General features: G+C 41.0%; 1 protein-coding gene across 1 annotated transcript; it reads left to right on the top strand.

Moving 5' to 3' along the window:
* Positions 1–7890: 7890 nt before the first annotated feature.
* LOC146003435 (uncharacterized) lies at positions 7891–9617 on the top strand. The gene is given in 3 exon segments (XM_083141719.1): positions 7891–8636; positions 8638–8858; positions 9181–9617. Coding segments are annotated over 3 exon segments (1404 nt in total).
* The last annotated feature ends 8383 nt before the right edge of the window (positions 9618–18000 follow it).

The following is an 18000-nucleotide window of genomic DNA, read 5'->3' as shown; positions in this document are numbered from 1 at the left end:
GCACCTTCGAGAAGGGATTCACAAAAAATTGGAGCACGGAACTTTTTACGGTGGTTCGAGTTCTACCCGGAAACCGACACACGTATATAATAAAAGATAGTAGCGGCGAGATTTTGAAAGGAAGATTTTACGAAGAGGAACTCTCTAAAACGAAACACCCCGACACGTACCTCATCGAGAAAGTATTGCGTAGGAAAGGTGACAAACTGTTTGTCAAATGGCTGGGACTTCCGGAAAAGAGTTGGATCGACGCGAACGAAGTGATCTTGTGAGTACGTGGAACGTGGTGAAGCGTCTACCGGATCCGGAAAGTCAAACGAGAAAAAAAAAAGAACGGTGAGTTGCTTCCCGACAGCATCCGCTGTCTGATCGTAGGTCCTTCGGGGTGTGGGAAAACGACACTGCTCGTGGACAATTTTCTCCTCGCACCGAATTGGTTAGATTGGAAGAACAGGCACCTGTACGTGTTCTCGAAAAGTTTGGAGCAATCCAAATACCAGCAACTGATGAAACTGTACGATGGTCTGGACATTGCAACGTTCGCCTCGGAAATAAAACCACTCGACGATTGTCGTGAAAATTCAGTTGTTGTGTTCGACGACGCCATCCTGGAAAATCAAAATGAAATTCGCAACTTTTTCACGCAAGGTCGTCACAAAGGAATGGATTGCTTCTACCTAGCTCAAACATTTTCCAAAATTCCAAAACAGTTAGTACGCGACAACGCTAATTTCATATGTTTGTTTCGTCAAGATCACACCAACCTCAAGCACGCGTACGATGACTACGTAGGCGGAGACATGAACTACAATCAATTTTCGGAACGCTGCTGCTCTACTTGCTCTACTTTCTAAACGTTGCAACGTTGTGAGAAACGACGTATATAAATAACGTCATGACGAAACGAAAAATCGAAGACGAAAATCTCAAGCTTCGCGATTACCTCGCGAAACGCTTCAAAGGTTGGAAATCCGAGAATCGCGGATTCTACGAAGAGAAGAAACGTCAGGATCAACCTGTGATCGATGCCAACAGCGGTCTAGGTAAAGAAATTAAAAGTGTCACGGAACAAAATAAAAATTTGATCAACGAACTCGTACCGCTCGCAGCTAAAAGTTACGCCGTACCCACGCCCATTTCGAGCATTCCTTCGACGCCGTTCGAACTGAAGGATGCACTGGCACGACGTCGAGCCATAGGCAGCACGTCTTCGGATAAAATCGAGTTGGGACCTTTGGCACGAGACTACCTGAGCACGGGGAAATTCGACAAGGATGAAGTGTTCGGATTGTATCCCAGCATGGAAACCAGCGAAGGCGGCGGTGTGGTGTGGAAGATTGGGAAATCGAAGGTGACCTTCGAAGGCAACGACATTAAAGTCAATTTAGGCGACAAGGATAGTTGGACCAGGTATCCGGGTACGGTGGGACTGTGGGAACTCGTTGCCAAAAAGCTGCCGAAAGATTACACCAACGAAGATTACCAAAGTTACAAGGAAATTCTGATCATGACGGATGCCTTGTACCAGAACAACGACGCCTGGCAGAATAGGGTGAAATCGAGCAGCGGCGAGAAGTACAGGAATCTCATCAAACCGATTTGGAACCAGGTCAAAACAGGCAGCGGCGTCAAACGCTACAACACGTTACCCAAAGAATTCGTTTGGGTGGACGACGTTAGGAAACTCGTGGACCGATTGTTGGTGATAGCCGGCGAAGAGAATGCAGGCAATCGTAATTTCTACAACGAGAAGGTTGGCATCGTGGACATGATCAGCACGAAACTTTCCAACTTCATCGTGAACGACGACAAGGGCATAGGTTACCTGATCAAAATCATCAACACGCTGCCTCCGAAATTTTGGAACGTGGCCGAAGGAAAGGGACTCGTGAACGACATCATCAACAAGTTACCTTTCGAGATGCATCTACCTGGCTACCAGTACTGCGGACCGGGTACCAAACTCGAGAAACGATTGGAGAGAGGAGACAAGGGTGTGAATCCGTTGGACGCGGCATGCAAAGATCACGACATCGCCTACAACACCACGCAGACGGATCTGGACGCACGTCACGAAGCAGACAAGAAATTGGAACATGCAGCTTTCGAAAGGTTCGTGAGCAGAGACGCATCGTTGGGTGAACGGGTCGCCGCACTGGGTACCACCATCGCCATGAACACAAAACAAAAATTGGGGTGGGGTATATAAATAACATCCAGTAAAAAAACAACATGGCTTGCATAACTGATTTGCCGCACGAACTACTATCTAAAATATTCAAAAAGGTAGTTAACGGAGATGTTAATAAACTTGTGATCATAGCTAAAACGACGCCGGCATTTCACATGGGATGCGAAATAGTTCTCAAGGACCGTCTTCGGGAGATCAGTGGAATGAGGTGCGGTGATCTCGACACTCTTCTGTCGGCCGCGGGGGAGAAATTGAACGAGAGGTTGGACGAACTGCACGAGGCGAGGCAGGGGAGTAGACGGGACACCGATGATTGGAGAAAATCTAAGCAGGAGACGGAAGAAATCATCACGCACATCATCGCGTTTTCGGAAGCACGAACTTTCTTCCTCTGTTAAAAAAATATTCGATACAAAAAAAAATCTCGTGAAAAAATATATATATAAATAACACACATTGTGAATAAAAATTAAATTTCCCTCTAACACCCTGAAAATTTTTTTTTGATATGACGAGTGAAAAAATAAGTGACCTCCAAGCATTAAAACAAATGCTAAATTTATCAGTCGAGTATGTAAAAATTCTGGAATTGGAAGTCGACAAACCTTACACGATAACTTCCGGTTCAATCGTTTCTACCCAGTATGGTCCCAAGGTGCGTCTGTTGCTCAACGGACAATACAGTCTATTTTTACCACATCGATACGCTATCATGTTATCCGACGAGAAGCTAGCTATCTTAATCGAGAACAAAACTCGAATCGTGTACAAGGGGACAAAGGAACTTCTTGGTAAGAAAACAAAGCATGTAATAGAATTTGTGTAACGGGGCTACGTGGAGTATATATAAAATAACATCCATTGAAAAAAAATCTCAGAACATTTATATATAAATAACATACCGCGAAAAAATAACACATAGAGCATCAACATGAAGCCCAAGGGTGTCGTGTACCAGATACCATATTCGAATCTAAAAAATCTAGGTGCCCTCGATGGGTTACTCACCAAGAAACAACGCGAGAAGAAACGTTCTTGCTTGTCGAAAGGACACGGAATGAAATTGCTGCTCAGCACACCTCAATTGAGACGCTTGCAGCGTTCGCGGAAACAGCAAAAGATCGGAGGTTTCATATTCAGCATCCCGGCCATCCTGGCAGCATTGGGGCCCGTTGGAAGTTTGGCCGGCGGAAGTGCCGCCATCGCGAAAACCGTCATCGACTCGAAGAAGAACAAGGCCGAGTTGGAAGAACAGAAACGTCACAACCTGGCCATGGAGAAGAAAAGGGGGAAGGGCGTGATGAGAAAGTTTAAAAAAAAGAAACAGCAGCACTCACCAACCGAGACATTGAATCTGTGATCGAACCGTTAGGAATCAAACACTTCAGAGGAGTTTTCATGTCCGACTCGTTACCTTCAACCGTCAAAAGAAGAGAATGTGGAGTAATCAACTTGGACAATCAAAAAAATCCAGGCACGCATTGGATATGTTACCACAAAAATAATAATAAAGCATTTGTTTTCGATTCTTTCGGAGGTGTTCCACCTACAAATTTAGTCCATTACCTGAAAACGAACAAAACCTCTATATACTACAACGACGAACGCATTCAAGATTTCGGAGACGTGAACTGCGGTCATCTCTGCCTCTCCGTGCTCGCGTTTCTCTCTAAAATAAATAACCCTACGATCGAGGATTTCCAGAAAGCATTGTGGAACCTCAAACAGCATCACTAGGATGGGCGTGTTCCATCTCACGAGCGAATCTTCGATCTTGAAACTCACGCTGCACGACGACATCGTCTATCCTAAATTCGTGGCTCTGCGTGCATTCTACAGCATGTACCTCATACCTAACGTCACGCATCACAACAACAAAATTAGCGTCGGAAGCGAACACATCGTCGTCTCGCCAGGCCAACACAATCTTTCCACTTTGCAAGCTCAGTTACCCAAAGGCACGTACCTTTCTCAAAATTCGGTCACGCACAGAGTGGAAATCCTATCCGCGACGGAGACCGTGGACCTGGGCACCATGGGAGAACTTTTAGGTTTCGAGAACGACACCAAACTCGAAGCTGGCATCAAGCACGTAGCAACCAACATTCCTAAATTCTTGGCCATCGAGACTCTGAACGTGCACTGCAACGTGGCCGAAGGCATGATCACGAAATCTTCGGACGGATTAGGAAGTCACAAGCAGACGGGAATCATAGCCACTTTCAAACCAAGTTCCGAGTTCATGGAACCGATCATCTACACGCCCTCTTCGCCGATCTATTTTCCAGTATGTCGCAACCGCATAGACGACATAGAGTTGGTGGTGACGAACGAGAAAGGAGACGTGGTGGATTTCGCAGGTGCCACTACGACGGCCATCGTGGAGATCAACGTATAATAAATAACCATACATGTAAAATGGAGCAAATCGAAAGTTACGAATTGCAATCTTTCCCTCCCAACCGTCGCACGTTCGCCAATCTGAACGAAGCGAACAGGGAGATCGAATACGACGTGGACGTAGGCGACGGGTTCATTCATCCTCACAGAGCGGACCTCTACCTTCAATTCGACGTGGTGAAGAAGGAAAGCGGAGATGCGTTTCCCGCAGCAGCAAACTTGATACTCGTGGACAACTTCGTGCCTCACCTGTTCTCGCAGGTGGAGGTGAGGAAACACAACACCGTCATCGACAGAATAGATTATCCAGGCATCACGTCGACGGCAGTGGGAACGTTGAAATTATCCAAAACGGACGCAGCGTACTACCAGGCCGGGGGATTCGAAGCCGGGACCAAAATATCGACGAGAAGTCACACGGTGCTCTTTCCCATGCGTCTGCTGCCTGGTTTCTTCTCGGACTACAAGGAGATCATGTGGAAGGGAGGACTGAGGATCACGTTTCGAAGAGCGGCCAACGACAACGACGCACTGATGCGATACGCTACTTTGGGTCCGGACGGCACCACGCCGATAGCCAACACTTTACCCGAAGCAGCGAAATGCGTCATCCGGAGCATGGAATTGAGAATGCCGGTGGTGGAATACGAAACGAACTACGCCCTCAAGTACAAAGCGGAGATCTTGAAAAGTCCGCAGGTGCCGATTCACTTTCACGGTTACCAGTGCGTGCAGAAGATGGCGTCGGGAAGTCACATGGAATTCGACGTAACGACGCAGTTCAACAACATACAGTTCGACATGCCAGATTTCGTCGTAGTGCTTTTTCAGACCGGGAGGGACAAGAATCAGGAAAAAGATTCCAGCAAGTTCGACGACTGCAAGATCAAGAACGTTTATCTGAAGAACGGTAGGAACGAAGTGTTCCCGCGCGAGAATTACAACCTCGACGTGACCAAAAACGATTACCTCAAACTTTACGAAGCGTTCTCGGCTTACAAACGCGTGACCGAGGGAAGCGTGGACATGTACTACACGCCCAGCGAATTCAAAGCACGGAGACCCATGACCGTCATCAACACATCTAAGAGAAAGAAGGTTGTGGTCAACGATCGAACCAACATCAAGGTCGTCTGCGAGTTCCACGATGCCTTGCCCGAGGATACCCTATGCAGTGTCATCCTGATTGCAGAGAAGTCCTTCGCCTACGACGTGAAGAACGAGAGGGTCACAGAGCAGTTTTAACAAGTTTTTAACATCTTTTCTTGCACAAATAAGAAATTTTTTGCACTAGCACAATCAGTTACAATAGCTCAATACGAATTTCACTAGTTCAGATCAGTTACAAATGTCAATTTCATTAGTTATCAGTTACAATATCTTTTTTTGCACTATAGCACGAGAGACAAATCAGAAAATTTGCACAAAAAAATTTGTTGTTGTTTTTACACAAGAAAATTAACAATAAAATTCTTTTTTTTTATCGTTTCAGATGCTGTCGAAACATCAAAAACACATACACACACACTAGAAAAAAAAGCATGCAACCTTATTTGTAACACACACACATACATTCTCCATCTTCATCAAAAAATATTATAATAAACATAATTATTTTTATCTATATCTCACAATAAAACTCTATATCCAAAAATATTACAACATCAAAATAACACTAGAGTCGTTAGTACACGTTGCATGCATTACGGAGGTCCTCTGTAGAGTTTCATGGAAGTTTGAGAAAAAAAAAAACACGTGAAACTCTACAGAGGTGTGGTTATCTAGAACCGCAGCCGTTAGAAAACCTTTTACTTTTTTGGTTGGGCACCACGCACCCTGACGAGGTTATAGGGGCCAGGTATCCTAAAAAACAACAATTATTATTTTGTTTGTTTGTTTGCGTCACAATACATACGCGCGCGCGCGTGTATGTGTGTGTGTGTGTGTGTGTGTGTGTGTGTGTGTGTGTGTGTGTGTGTGGCACATCGTTCCCCCGAGAGAGAGAGGTTTACAAAGGTCACGATATACAAACATTGCTGGAGTTGGAAAATTACGATATGGCGCATTCGCTCATTACTGTTGCCAGCTATAAGTTTTTCTCCCTCTCTAGCCCTTGCCAAGTAAAAAAAAAAGTGTAGGTAGGAGTTGGCAACACTGCGAGAAAATGGAGCTCATGCCTTACAAGAGAAAACCATTAAGGCGATCTTCACTTGATGACGTTGAACCCGTGCAGTGTTGCCAACTCCTACCTACACCTTTTTTTTACGGCAGTGCCGGCTCTCCTTGCCCAGTGTGTGTAGGTTGGCAAAAATTGCTTTATGCACTGTAAAGCAAACCTCAAGCAAAGTTACCAGCTCCTTGCTTTAGGTTAGGTTAGACAAAAAAAAGCTGTAGGTAGGCAGTCGGTTGTTTAACTCTTCCCTCTCTCTCTCTCTCCTCTCTTTTTTTTTTGTAAAAAGCTATGGCAAAAGTACCAGTAGGTTGGCAACCTTGCTTTATGCACTGTAAGGCAAGCCTCAAGCAAGGTTGCCAGCTCCTTGCTTTAGGTTAGGTTAGACAAAAAAAACCTTGGTGATTTTTTTCGAGTAAGATGTTGGCAACACTGCGAGAAAATAGGGCTTATGCCTTACAAGAGCAAACCATCAAGACGAGCCCCACCGAGCTTTTCTTTCGGGCGCAGTGTTGGCAACACTGCGAGAAAAAATTGCCAGCTCCATGCTTTAGGTTAGGTTAGACCAAAAACCTTGGTGATTTTTTCGGGTAAGAAGTTGGCAACACTGCGCCATCAAGTGGAGATCATGCCTTACAAGAGAAATCCATTAAGGCGATCCCCACTTGATGACGTTCAACTCCCCCATCACCACTACTGTCTTTAATTAATTAGAATATATTGGTAAAATAAATAAAAGAAAATATAACTGATTTACCATTCTTATGAATTCGATTATATTTCTTTAACCCTTATGCACACGCGCCGGGGTGGAATCCACCCCAGACAGTCTATCTTCTTTACCACGTTTGAAAGTGTTTTGTTTCTGTTGGCGACCTTCCGGGTACCTTTCCGTTGTTTCTCCTTCTAGTCATTGACTCAAGGTCAACCAGTTTGCGCGCCTCTGTCACTCAGTGAACATCGTCAAACTCGGTCTGGGGTGTTTTACACCCCACGCGTGTGCTTACGTTACACATTTCCAAAATGCTGCTTTTTTAGTTTTTGTTATTTGTTTTAGCTAATTGTTATTTTTTTATGAACTGTAGTCTAGATGGTGTTTTGAGTTGCATATTGAAACAAAACTCCAAAAATGGATAATTTGGGTAGCGAACAAGCGAGGATTCTGTCCATGTTGGATGAGTGTGGAAGTGATAATGAATCAATTGTCGGCGAAGATAGTGATGCAGAACAAGACAGTTTACAGGAAAGTGAACATGATACAGACACTGAACAAGACTGTGACAGTGGTGAAAGTGAAGAAAGTGACAGCAAACTACCATTGACTCACAGACTCAACAATTATATAGGGAAAGATAAAACTACTGTATGGAAGAAAGAGCCACCACCACAAAACGCAAGAACAAGAGCTAATAATATTTTAAGTACACATCTGCCTACTGTAAAAGCCGCTACTAAAGAAGCCAAAACCCCACTTGATGCGTGGTTGTGTATGATAGACGAAAGCATAATAGACAGCATTGTAACTTGCACAAATTTGTATATAAACACAATACGTGACAACTATGCTCGAGATCGAGATGCTAATCTTACAAACAGGGAAGAAATTAGTGGTTTGTTTGGACTTCTGTATGTCGCTGGTGCCATGAGAGCTAATCATCTAAACTGTAAAGAGTTATGGAGCACTGATGGAGAAGGCATAGAATTTTTTCCTATAGTAATGGGAATAAATCGATTTCACTTTTTATTAAGGTCCCTTAGATTCGATAATATAAATACGAGAGCAGCTAGGAAATCTGTTGATAAGTTAGCCCCAATAAGGGATATATTTGAAATGATAATTAGTAATTTCAGAAATGGGTTTTCTCCTTCAGAGTACTGTGGTCGAAAAACTTGAACCTTTCCGTGGAAAATGCCCCTTCAGGCAATACATCAAAAGTAAACCCGCTAAATACGGAATCAAGATATTTGGATTAGCAGACGCTCGTTGTTTCTACACCTGCAATATGGAGGTGTATGCAGGCCAGCAGCCTAATGGGCCATATCAAGTATCTAATTCCGCAGCGGATGTTGTCAAAAGACTAATTACTCCTGTGACAGGTACTGGAAGAAACATATTTCTAGATAACTGGTTCATGAGCATTCCTTTGATGAAGGCTAAAAAATAATTACAACTTAACTTGCACTGGAACTTTACGTCGAAATAAACGAGAATTGCCTTTAGAACTGACCAACACTAAAGAGAGAAAAAGACACACAAGTTTATTTGCATTTACAAATGACATGACAATTGTTTCCTATACGCCTAAGCCGGGAAAGGTCGTACTATTGGGTTCAACAATGCATCACGATAACGAAAGAGATAAGGAAACCGGTCCAGAGCAGAAACCTGTCATCATAACCGACTGCAATCATAACAAAGGTGGCATTGACGTGGTTGACAAATTGTGTGGTACATATTCTGTATCTAGGAAAAGTAAACGCTGGCCATTGACTATTTTCTTTGGATTGCTAAATGTTGCCGGAATAAATGCATGTATTATTTATAAGAACAATGTAGGCCTTGATCAACAAGTTCTAAGAAGAATATTCCTAAAACAATTGGGCAAGCAATTGGCTAAGGCTCATATTGCAAGTCGTGCTTCCCTTCAAACGCTACCACTTCACATCAAGGCTGGTGCCAAGCGTCTCAGCGGAGTTCGGGAAGAGCCAAGACAAAGGGAAAAGAGAGCTTCCGGTCGCTGTGAAGTCTGCCCACGAAGCAAGGACCGGAAAACTCAGTCATCGTGCTGTACCTGTAACAAGCTTCTGTGCAAAGAACACACCTTTATCTACTGCGAAGAATGCCGTCCAGAATAAATTTGAACATTCACTCACAAAAACCTTTGTCAGTAGCTAATGTTGTAAATTTGATTTAATTTTCATATTTTTTTATAAATGTATCTGTTTAAATAATACTCTTGTTCAGATTTTATCAAAAATTCAAAAAAGCACTCTAAAAATTTTGTTGGTTTGGGAATTTTTTTATCAAATCATAAACAGCTGGCTAAATTGACCAATACTCGATGGCGATTTACTAATAAATTTGTATAATAAACCTATTTCTAAAATACCTTCAGTTGTTTCATTGCCCTGTCTTGTAACCACATGAAAGTAAAAAACTATTATTTTTTGGGTACAGTTAATATTTTTAGTTTTTTTTTAAAGATACCTTGAAATACAGAAGAAAAATATAACTGTCTAATCAACAATTATTCAAACAACTATACAGCTGTTTTATATAGCTAAAATATGTTTAACTATTATGGAAAAGACTAATTGTTACCAAAAAATGCAGAAAAACTTTTTTACTCATACATTTGTAAAAAAACTGCAATATAAAGTGTGGGGTGGAAAACACCCCATGCGTGTGGTTGTGTCACAAATATTCACGCGTGTGCATAAGGGTTAAAACTATGGCTTAAAAAATGTCGAGAACATTTATTATATGGATGTTTAATTACGAATTTGCCGACATGCGTGGCGGAGTGTGCAACGGTCAAGTTAATGGCTGTCTACAACAACAACCCACTGATATGGACGCCATAGTAACTGGTAACCAACAAACAATTATGTTAGCACACGTTATGGATATTCACCGGCTGCGCAGAGCCGTTTACATCTCTCTAACACTTTCACAAAGTGGGCGGCATTGCAAAGTTTAAACATGATTACTAGCTTAATCAGCCGGAGAACACAAGATTCTAAAATACCTCAGGGTTTGCGGGATGTGTGTATAGAACCAACCAGGTGACCAGGATGAAGGTGACCCGTTACAAAGTGAGAAAAGGAAATTACAAGAGATAAGAGATATTTATTACTTATTTAACACAAATTCTCGAAATTTAACAAAATAAATACAAAAGGGCTTTTCTTCCTTTCTGTGATATCCGGGCTCTTCACTAACCCGGTGACAACAATATACATCTTACTATAACAATTCTTAATGGGTTAGATCCTAAATAAACCTTTTTATCTCAGTTAGCCACCTAGATGAGCCAATCTCATAATAAATTTAAACATGTTTATTTCAGTTAGCTTTCCAGACTTACTTGAAACGTTTGCCGGTTAATAGAATGTCAAAACTTCCTTCTCTCTTTCATGTGCATATGTTTAAAAGCTAAAAAGGGAAAGGAATGAAACAGACCGGGGACTTCCCGGTGTTTGAACCTGGGAGTCGGTTCCTGAACTAAATAAAACTAGGTTAAATTAAAAATAAACCTTTTCCCCCCTCTCCTACCTTCCGAACATATGCTTATTTAAGGAAAGGAAAAACGGAGGGGAAAGGAAACCGACCAGGGGACTTCCCGGGGATTGAGCCTGGGAGTCGGTTCCATCACAAAATACAAAGCAAAAAGAGGGGAGGAAAAAGAACCGGCCGGGGAATACCCTGGTGTTGAACCTGGGAACCGGAACTTTACTGGGTCACATCTATTACAGGTCTCTGGTCGGGGACCACCCGGGGGTTTGAACCTGGGAACCAGAAACCTTGGGGGACCCAGCCGGGGGCTTCCCGAGGATTGCTCCTGGGAACCGGATCATTAAGGGCTTCATCTTTTGAGGAGGGACCTGGCCGGGGGCTTCCCGGGTTTTGAACCTGGTAACCAAGTCCTCCATTGCTGCTACTGGGCTTCTCTGGCAAGTAGGCCGTTTCCTGGATGTCTGCCAGTTGACATCAGGGAGCCATAAAGAGACTGACTTTTCGGCCCGTGTGAGCTACTTATATAGGTAAAGCAGGTGGCGCTGATGTACCTAACTACGTCACAAATTTACACGTAGCAAATCTCATATATTTACATATTGCAAACTGTGATAAACTAGATTACCCAAATCCTTACTGTTAAAAACCCTAAACGCCAGCAAATTAACATGTTAAAGAACACAGCTGATATAAAGCATTTACTAAGATTTTTAGACAACAATGAGCCTCGGCGGAGCGCAGATCAGATAAGATAACACGACAATGAACGATTATGCAGCATTTCAACAATCAGAAATAAGGAGTTATCAAATCTTCGCTGACAAAACCAAAACAGTGCGTTTCATGAAAAATATATTGTAACTGCGGGCACGTTAAAAGTGGTTAGCACAGCGTGCTACGTTGCTAGGGATTCCAGGTTCGAATATCCCGTCCCGAGCATATGTGTTCCTTGTGAGTGTCTCTTCATCAGTTGCCATATCATCAATCATCCTCATAGTCGCGATTGGCCAAAAGTGGCTAATTAAAAATCAAAATAAGTTGCGTATTTATGAAAGAAGAAAGAATATATTTTTTTATATAAATTGTGACGCCTTTCAAGTATTTATTAAAAAGTGTAAAAGGGGAATTTTTTTGTATCGTAGGTTTGAAAGTTGTCAGTGATTCGACCAATATGAAGTAGCCTGGATGTTGGGCTGTCTTGCTTTTTACAATCGCAAGAATAAAGAGAATTGGTCTAATAAAACAAGAAGTTAGAGTTGAAATTTCACTTGGTTTAGGACCACGCTGTAACCGCAGTTGAGACTTGTCCTGTTAAATTTGAATTCTACCATAAGAACTTGAATCTTAAATGAGAAAGGGAGTCGAGCCTACTACGATTCAACTTTTAGGAAATTCATTTTCTGATATGGATGAGCGCTTTCAAATGGGCACACCAAACTATTTAGTAGAGGCTAAGAATGCTTCCTATGCTCTTCATGTAATTGTAACATCACTGGCAAAACCAATTATATCTGACCCAGATTTGTTGTTAACTATTAAAACATGGTTACCAGTACTAACTACACTATGTTCCCTGTTGTTTGCAATTAATAAAGCTATCAAACGGGAAGTCACCTGACACTAGTTCACATTTAACGTTTTCGAGATTTCTCCTGAGCAGGCTTTTTATGCAGTGACATTCATAATTCGAACATTGTCTTATCAGTTTTAACAATATTTGCCTGTAACAGATTTGCAATGTGTATAATAAGTGTTCCTGTATCCCCTGCCTGCCCTGCTTCCGACGCCCGTGCTAGCAGTGCAGTAGACAGCGACGGTCATCGGCTGCCCGCCCGCTGTTGAAACACGCTGGGTTCTGATTGACGTCTGAAAACTTCCCTTCAGATGGGCGAGTCGGGTTGGTTCACGACACCAGCTGCGCAGGGCGGGAGTGTTTCTTCCCATTACGGCGGGCGGGCAATGGACCATATTTGCAGACCTCTACTAATTGGCTATTTGACCATGAGTTCCTTTGCAGGAAAAGGCAGTAACAGATGGTCGCTGCTATTAAGACAGTTCCCGAGCCGTGTATAAGAGCGACGCGCCTGTATAACGGTGGCATGAATGAAAAGCGTTGAAAAGGAAATATACTAGTGAAAACCAGTGTGCGTTAATGCATTTTCAAAGATTTAAATAGTTGGAGACGAAAACCGAAGAAAGCCCTCTCAAATATAACACATAAATGTTATTTTTATCTGCCAAAAACCCACTATTCTCAGATCACTTCAAGTGGTCTTGCCAAGGCCGTAGAACCCCCGATAAAAATAAACCACGTGACGCATGTCCATCAGCCATACTTGCAAAGCAGGTACCGAACTGCGAGCAACGTTGTCTCTATATAGAGCACATGAGTCGTTGTGCTTCACGTTTGTGAAAGGAACAGATAATCTCCGTTCGTAAGTTCGAACCCTGCTAGGATCAGTTTTTTTTTCATGCAGAAGAATGAAATGCCATAACCTGAGTAGATGTTTCCATATGGGTGTGTATTTACGATTGTCTGATTGCGTGGCCAAATGTTTGCAGCAAATAGGAAATGGCTTTCAGCCTTCACTATTTAAAATTGTTAAAGTAATGCAATTCACACAATGTGCACATAACTTGCCACACAACAACAGCCTCCGGCTAGTTGTTTAAATCCAAAAATGAGCAAACTCGAAATAGGATCCCACGATGCCACATTTCATGAATAGTTTTAAACACAGGGTAAATTTTTGATACTGAAGTCATTATACAGGGTGTCATTTTAATGGCACCCACGGACTACGGAAGCGTATAGAGGACATCAAAACAAACAACTTTTCTCAGTAACATTTTTCTCGTTGGTGCATCATTTCAGCGCTACAATCGTTCATAAAAGCCCGTTCTGCCGCCTGAATGCTGGCAACCACACACAACATTTGATTGCATTTGTGACGTTATATCCCGTCTTGAAGCTATGCGTTCCGGGGTTGCCAGGAACACACATATTCTATGAAAAATGACGTAGCTACAATCAACCACATTATGTACCGTAAAACAAAACGAGAAAGCACGTTCTGTAACCTGACAGGAAGTAAACAAACGATACGAAAGATGGTAGAAAGAAAATAGAATTTAAGTGGAAGTGGTCGTATCGAATTTTGTCTCAGCTTTCATGTCAAATATTTGCAAATCTACCTAATAAGTTGGAATCTACAATTTAGTCTATCCACTTCGTCCTTCTGATACTAGATGTCTGTTATAGCCCTTTCTTTCTTGCTCTGGTTCGGATTTAAGATTATTTGTTTTTAATTGGGATTAAATATACCCTTCCAATTGACCGATGAAAGATAGCTATGAACCTACATACTGGACCTCCATAGGAACGTGGTACACCCTACATCAAGTACTTTAATTACTATAATATAATGTTCACTGGATAGGATTGGATGACAGTTTATTTAACAAAACTTAAATTTAGTATTAGAACAATAATATATCATATATATATATATACATAAACTGTCATGAACAATTATGACGTCAACGATAACATTAATATATATATATATATATATCAAAATAACTTTCAATAGTTATCCTTAACTAATAATTGACTTTCTCTTCTTTTGCTGATTATTTAATTGGTATCATTATTCATCCATGTTTATCTGATTGCCTAAAAGAATATTTCTATGTTTAATCTTTTACCTTTTTCTACTTGTCTGTAATGACGATCACTCGGTAAAGATCATCAAGCAAATTAATATAATACTACGAACAACTCTACAAAATTAAATAAAATACGTAATATTAAACTAATTCTCTACGAAAGAAATGTAATTAAACCATCACCACTACGTTCGTCTAAGTCCCCTGTTGGCCTCTCCCGTCACGTCGAGTGCCCTGTTGGATTGTGATTTTGAACGTGTGCCAGCTGGAAGTGGACTGTCTCGGTTCAGAATTCTTACATCTAACCGGCAAACTGAATGACGTAACATGTGATCAGTGCCATCTATTGGCTTTTACCTTAACCATACCTTTCTTTCATTCTGAGAGAGAGAAACCAAAATCTTACACAGGCTATACTGTGACGCACTGAACAGATGACAAAATAGAGATGAAACAAATCAAAATTCCAAAGGTAAGCAACAAAAAATATAATGTATATTCAGGTCATTATGAGGCAAGTGACAAATATGGTTGAAAATACAGGGATATAAGTAGTAGTAATACATGCTCTCCGACCACTGTGTTTATCTATCCACCGGATACACATGTAATAGTTCACAACTGAGTAGTGGGTTTGATACTACGGACAGCGCCGGAAAGTACGAGCCCCCCTCAAGCAGCTTTGCTACACTTAAAACAGGCTCAACATGTCCATATGAGCTTTTTGAGCAAGTGTGGGGCTCTTATAATCCAAGATTTTTGTAAAAATGCCCTCTTCAGAAAGTACGAGCTCTTCAGATTGATTTGCACACACTTACAAAAGTTGCATCAGCCAGATTTTTGTCTATAAACTTGTCAATTTTTGACCATACCAGAAATTAAGCTTATCTGTCAAAATCCCAGGAATTTTGAATTGATATCTATTGGGTTCTGAGTGGAGTGTAGTGTATTGCCTTGTAATCAAAAAGGTTCGGGTTTGAGTCCTCATAAAATCTGATGGCAAAATGTTAATATTGTTGTTTTGTAAATACGGGGCTTTGGGTTCGAGATCAAACCCCCCTCAAGCAGATTTACAAAATTGCATCAGCCAGTCTATAAACTTGTATCCATACCCACCTATACATATTTACTTTAGGTTTAAGTTCAATTGGATACTATTCAATTTGCTTATCTAATATTAAAACAATGTAATATGCAGAGCCTACCTCTAGAATTGCTTCGTGTTTGCATGTTTCTCCTCAGTGTGTGGAATTCCCGAGACGGTAGTATTGATTTTTTTCCTCAGTATTTACAGAAATTCCCGATTATTGCATCAGCTAGTTATGTGAGAGTGACTGAGGGGAACAGACGTGTTGATACAGTGCTTCTCATACTTACTGGTTTAAATTCATATTGAACATTATAAAATCTGATATTTGTTGTAATCCACTCATATTTAGAGTCAAGCTTATATTTGTCCCAGCCTGTTATATATAACAAGGTTATTGCTATTCAAGATATGCATGTTTGTGCAGGCATTTGGGTCAGTGTGAATGATTTTCCACTTGTGGGCTATTGGCTTTACAACCTGTCATAAGATTAATATTAATAATATTAATCCATAGAAATTACATTTAAAACCCAGGAAATTTTATATAAATACCAAAGCCAAAAATATTAAGTGTATACATACATATATACATACATACATACAAAGCACAGTGCTGAACCCAGCTGATATTTTTTATTCAGTATAAAGTTTTGAATTGAAACCCAGGAAATTGTATATAATAAACAACAACAAAAATGCCGAATCAAAAATATTGTAATAAGTGCAATAAGAATATATCCAGCTCTAATTGGGCTAAGCATAAAAAAATTTGTAATCCAGACAAATACAAAACTCCCACAAAAATTTGCCCCAAATGCAATAGAAAATACAGCATGCAATACTTCACATATACACATAAAGATACTTGCTCTGCACAACCATCCACATCTGGTCTGAAAAGAAGGCACGAAGCACCTGTTAATGCCAGAGCAGCAAAGCAGCCACGCCATGAACCTATCCGTAGCAGTTTTAACGGCCAATTAAGGGATCACCGGTTTGTATCAGAGCCAAGATGTGGCATTGAGAATTTCTTGAACAGTATAAATTCTGATCTGCAGGCAATTCTAAATGCACAAAATGGCTCTTATAAGCTATCTCTCAAATTGTTTGTACAATATAAGAAACCAAACGGCACAAAATTTACACAGCCCCACATAACAGAAACTGTACCTGTATATTCAAATTCAAATTCAGACACAATAATAGGCAATTTGATAGATCAATTAAATATCAAACACTCTGAATTTGCGGCAAAAGAGTCAGGATGGAGCCTGTGCGGTTCATCACACAAGCTCTATGTTAATATTTCTGAATTCACTCCATTACAAGGATCCACTTATGTGCCATTGCCTGCTAATATCAAAAACAAAAGAGCCGTGGTCAATATAAAAAACGCCGACCAGAAATGCTTTTTGTGGTGTATATTAGCTGCTTTGTATCCAGTTTCAAGGGATCCTCAGAGAATAACTTATTACAAACACCATGAACATCTTTTTGACGAAGCAATGGAGGGTTTAGAATATCCAATGTCTATTCCGAATATTGATAAATTTGAAAAAAGGGCCAGGCACATCAATGGCAAACAATTATCTATTAATGTATTTACTTGTTCCAATGGCAATTGCCCGATAGCACCTCTCAGAATCAGTACACTTGATGATGAAGCTGCAATTCCGATTGATCTGCTCTTAATTGAAAAGGATGGCACAAATCATTACACTCTAATACATAATCTTGAAGCTTTAGTGAGAACGCAACTAGACAAAACTCATACAATATTCAAGTTGTGCAGAAGATGTTTAACTGTATTTGATGGTCAAAAAATGGTAAATGGGGTTCGTGAAAAAAATGCAGAAATTGCTAAAAACAAGTTAATTGAGCATCTGAAATACTGTGGCAACCATAAACCTGTTCATATGGTGATGCCTAATCCAAGTGAAAATTGCAAATTCAAAAAGTTTGAAGCCTTGTTGGAACACCCAGCATTTATTGTCTATGATTTTGAATCGAATCTCAAATCTCTTGCATTCTGTAGCCCTGATCCAGAAGAATCTTCAAGTACACCATACCAGCTACATGAACCTTCCAGTTTTTGTTTTGTGGTTGTACAGGATGGTGTTATTAAAGAATATTCATACAAGGGACCAAATGCCATCAAAATATTTGCACATAGAATAGAAAATGTGTGCCGTGACATAGCATCTAACATCTTATTAAAATCAAAGCCTATGTTGCCTTTAACA

Source organism: Lepisma saccharinum, chromosome 20 (assembly GCF_977018435.1).
Source record: "Lepisma saccharinum chromosome 20, izLepSacc3.1, whole genome shotgun sequence".
In the NCBI taxonomy this organism is placed as follows: domain Eukaryota; kingdom Metazoa; phylum Arthropoda; class Insecta; order Zygentoma; family Lepismatidae; genus Lepisma; species Lepisma saccharinum.
Note: the sequence above shows the minus strand (reverse complement) of the source record. Positions and strands in the feature narration are given on the sequence as shown.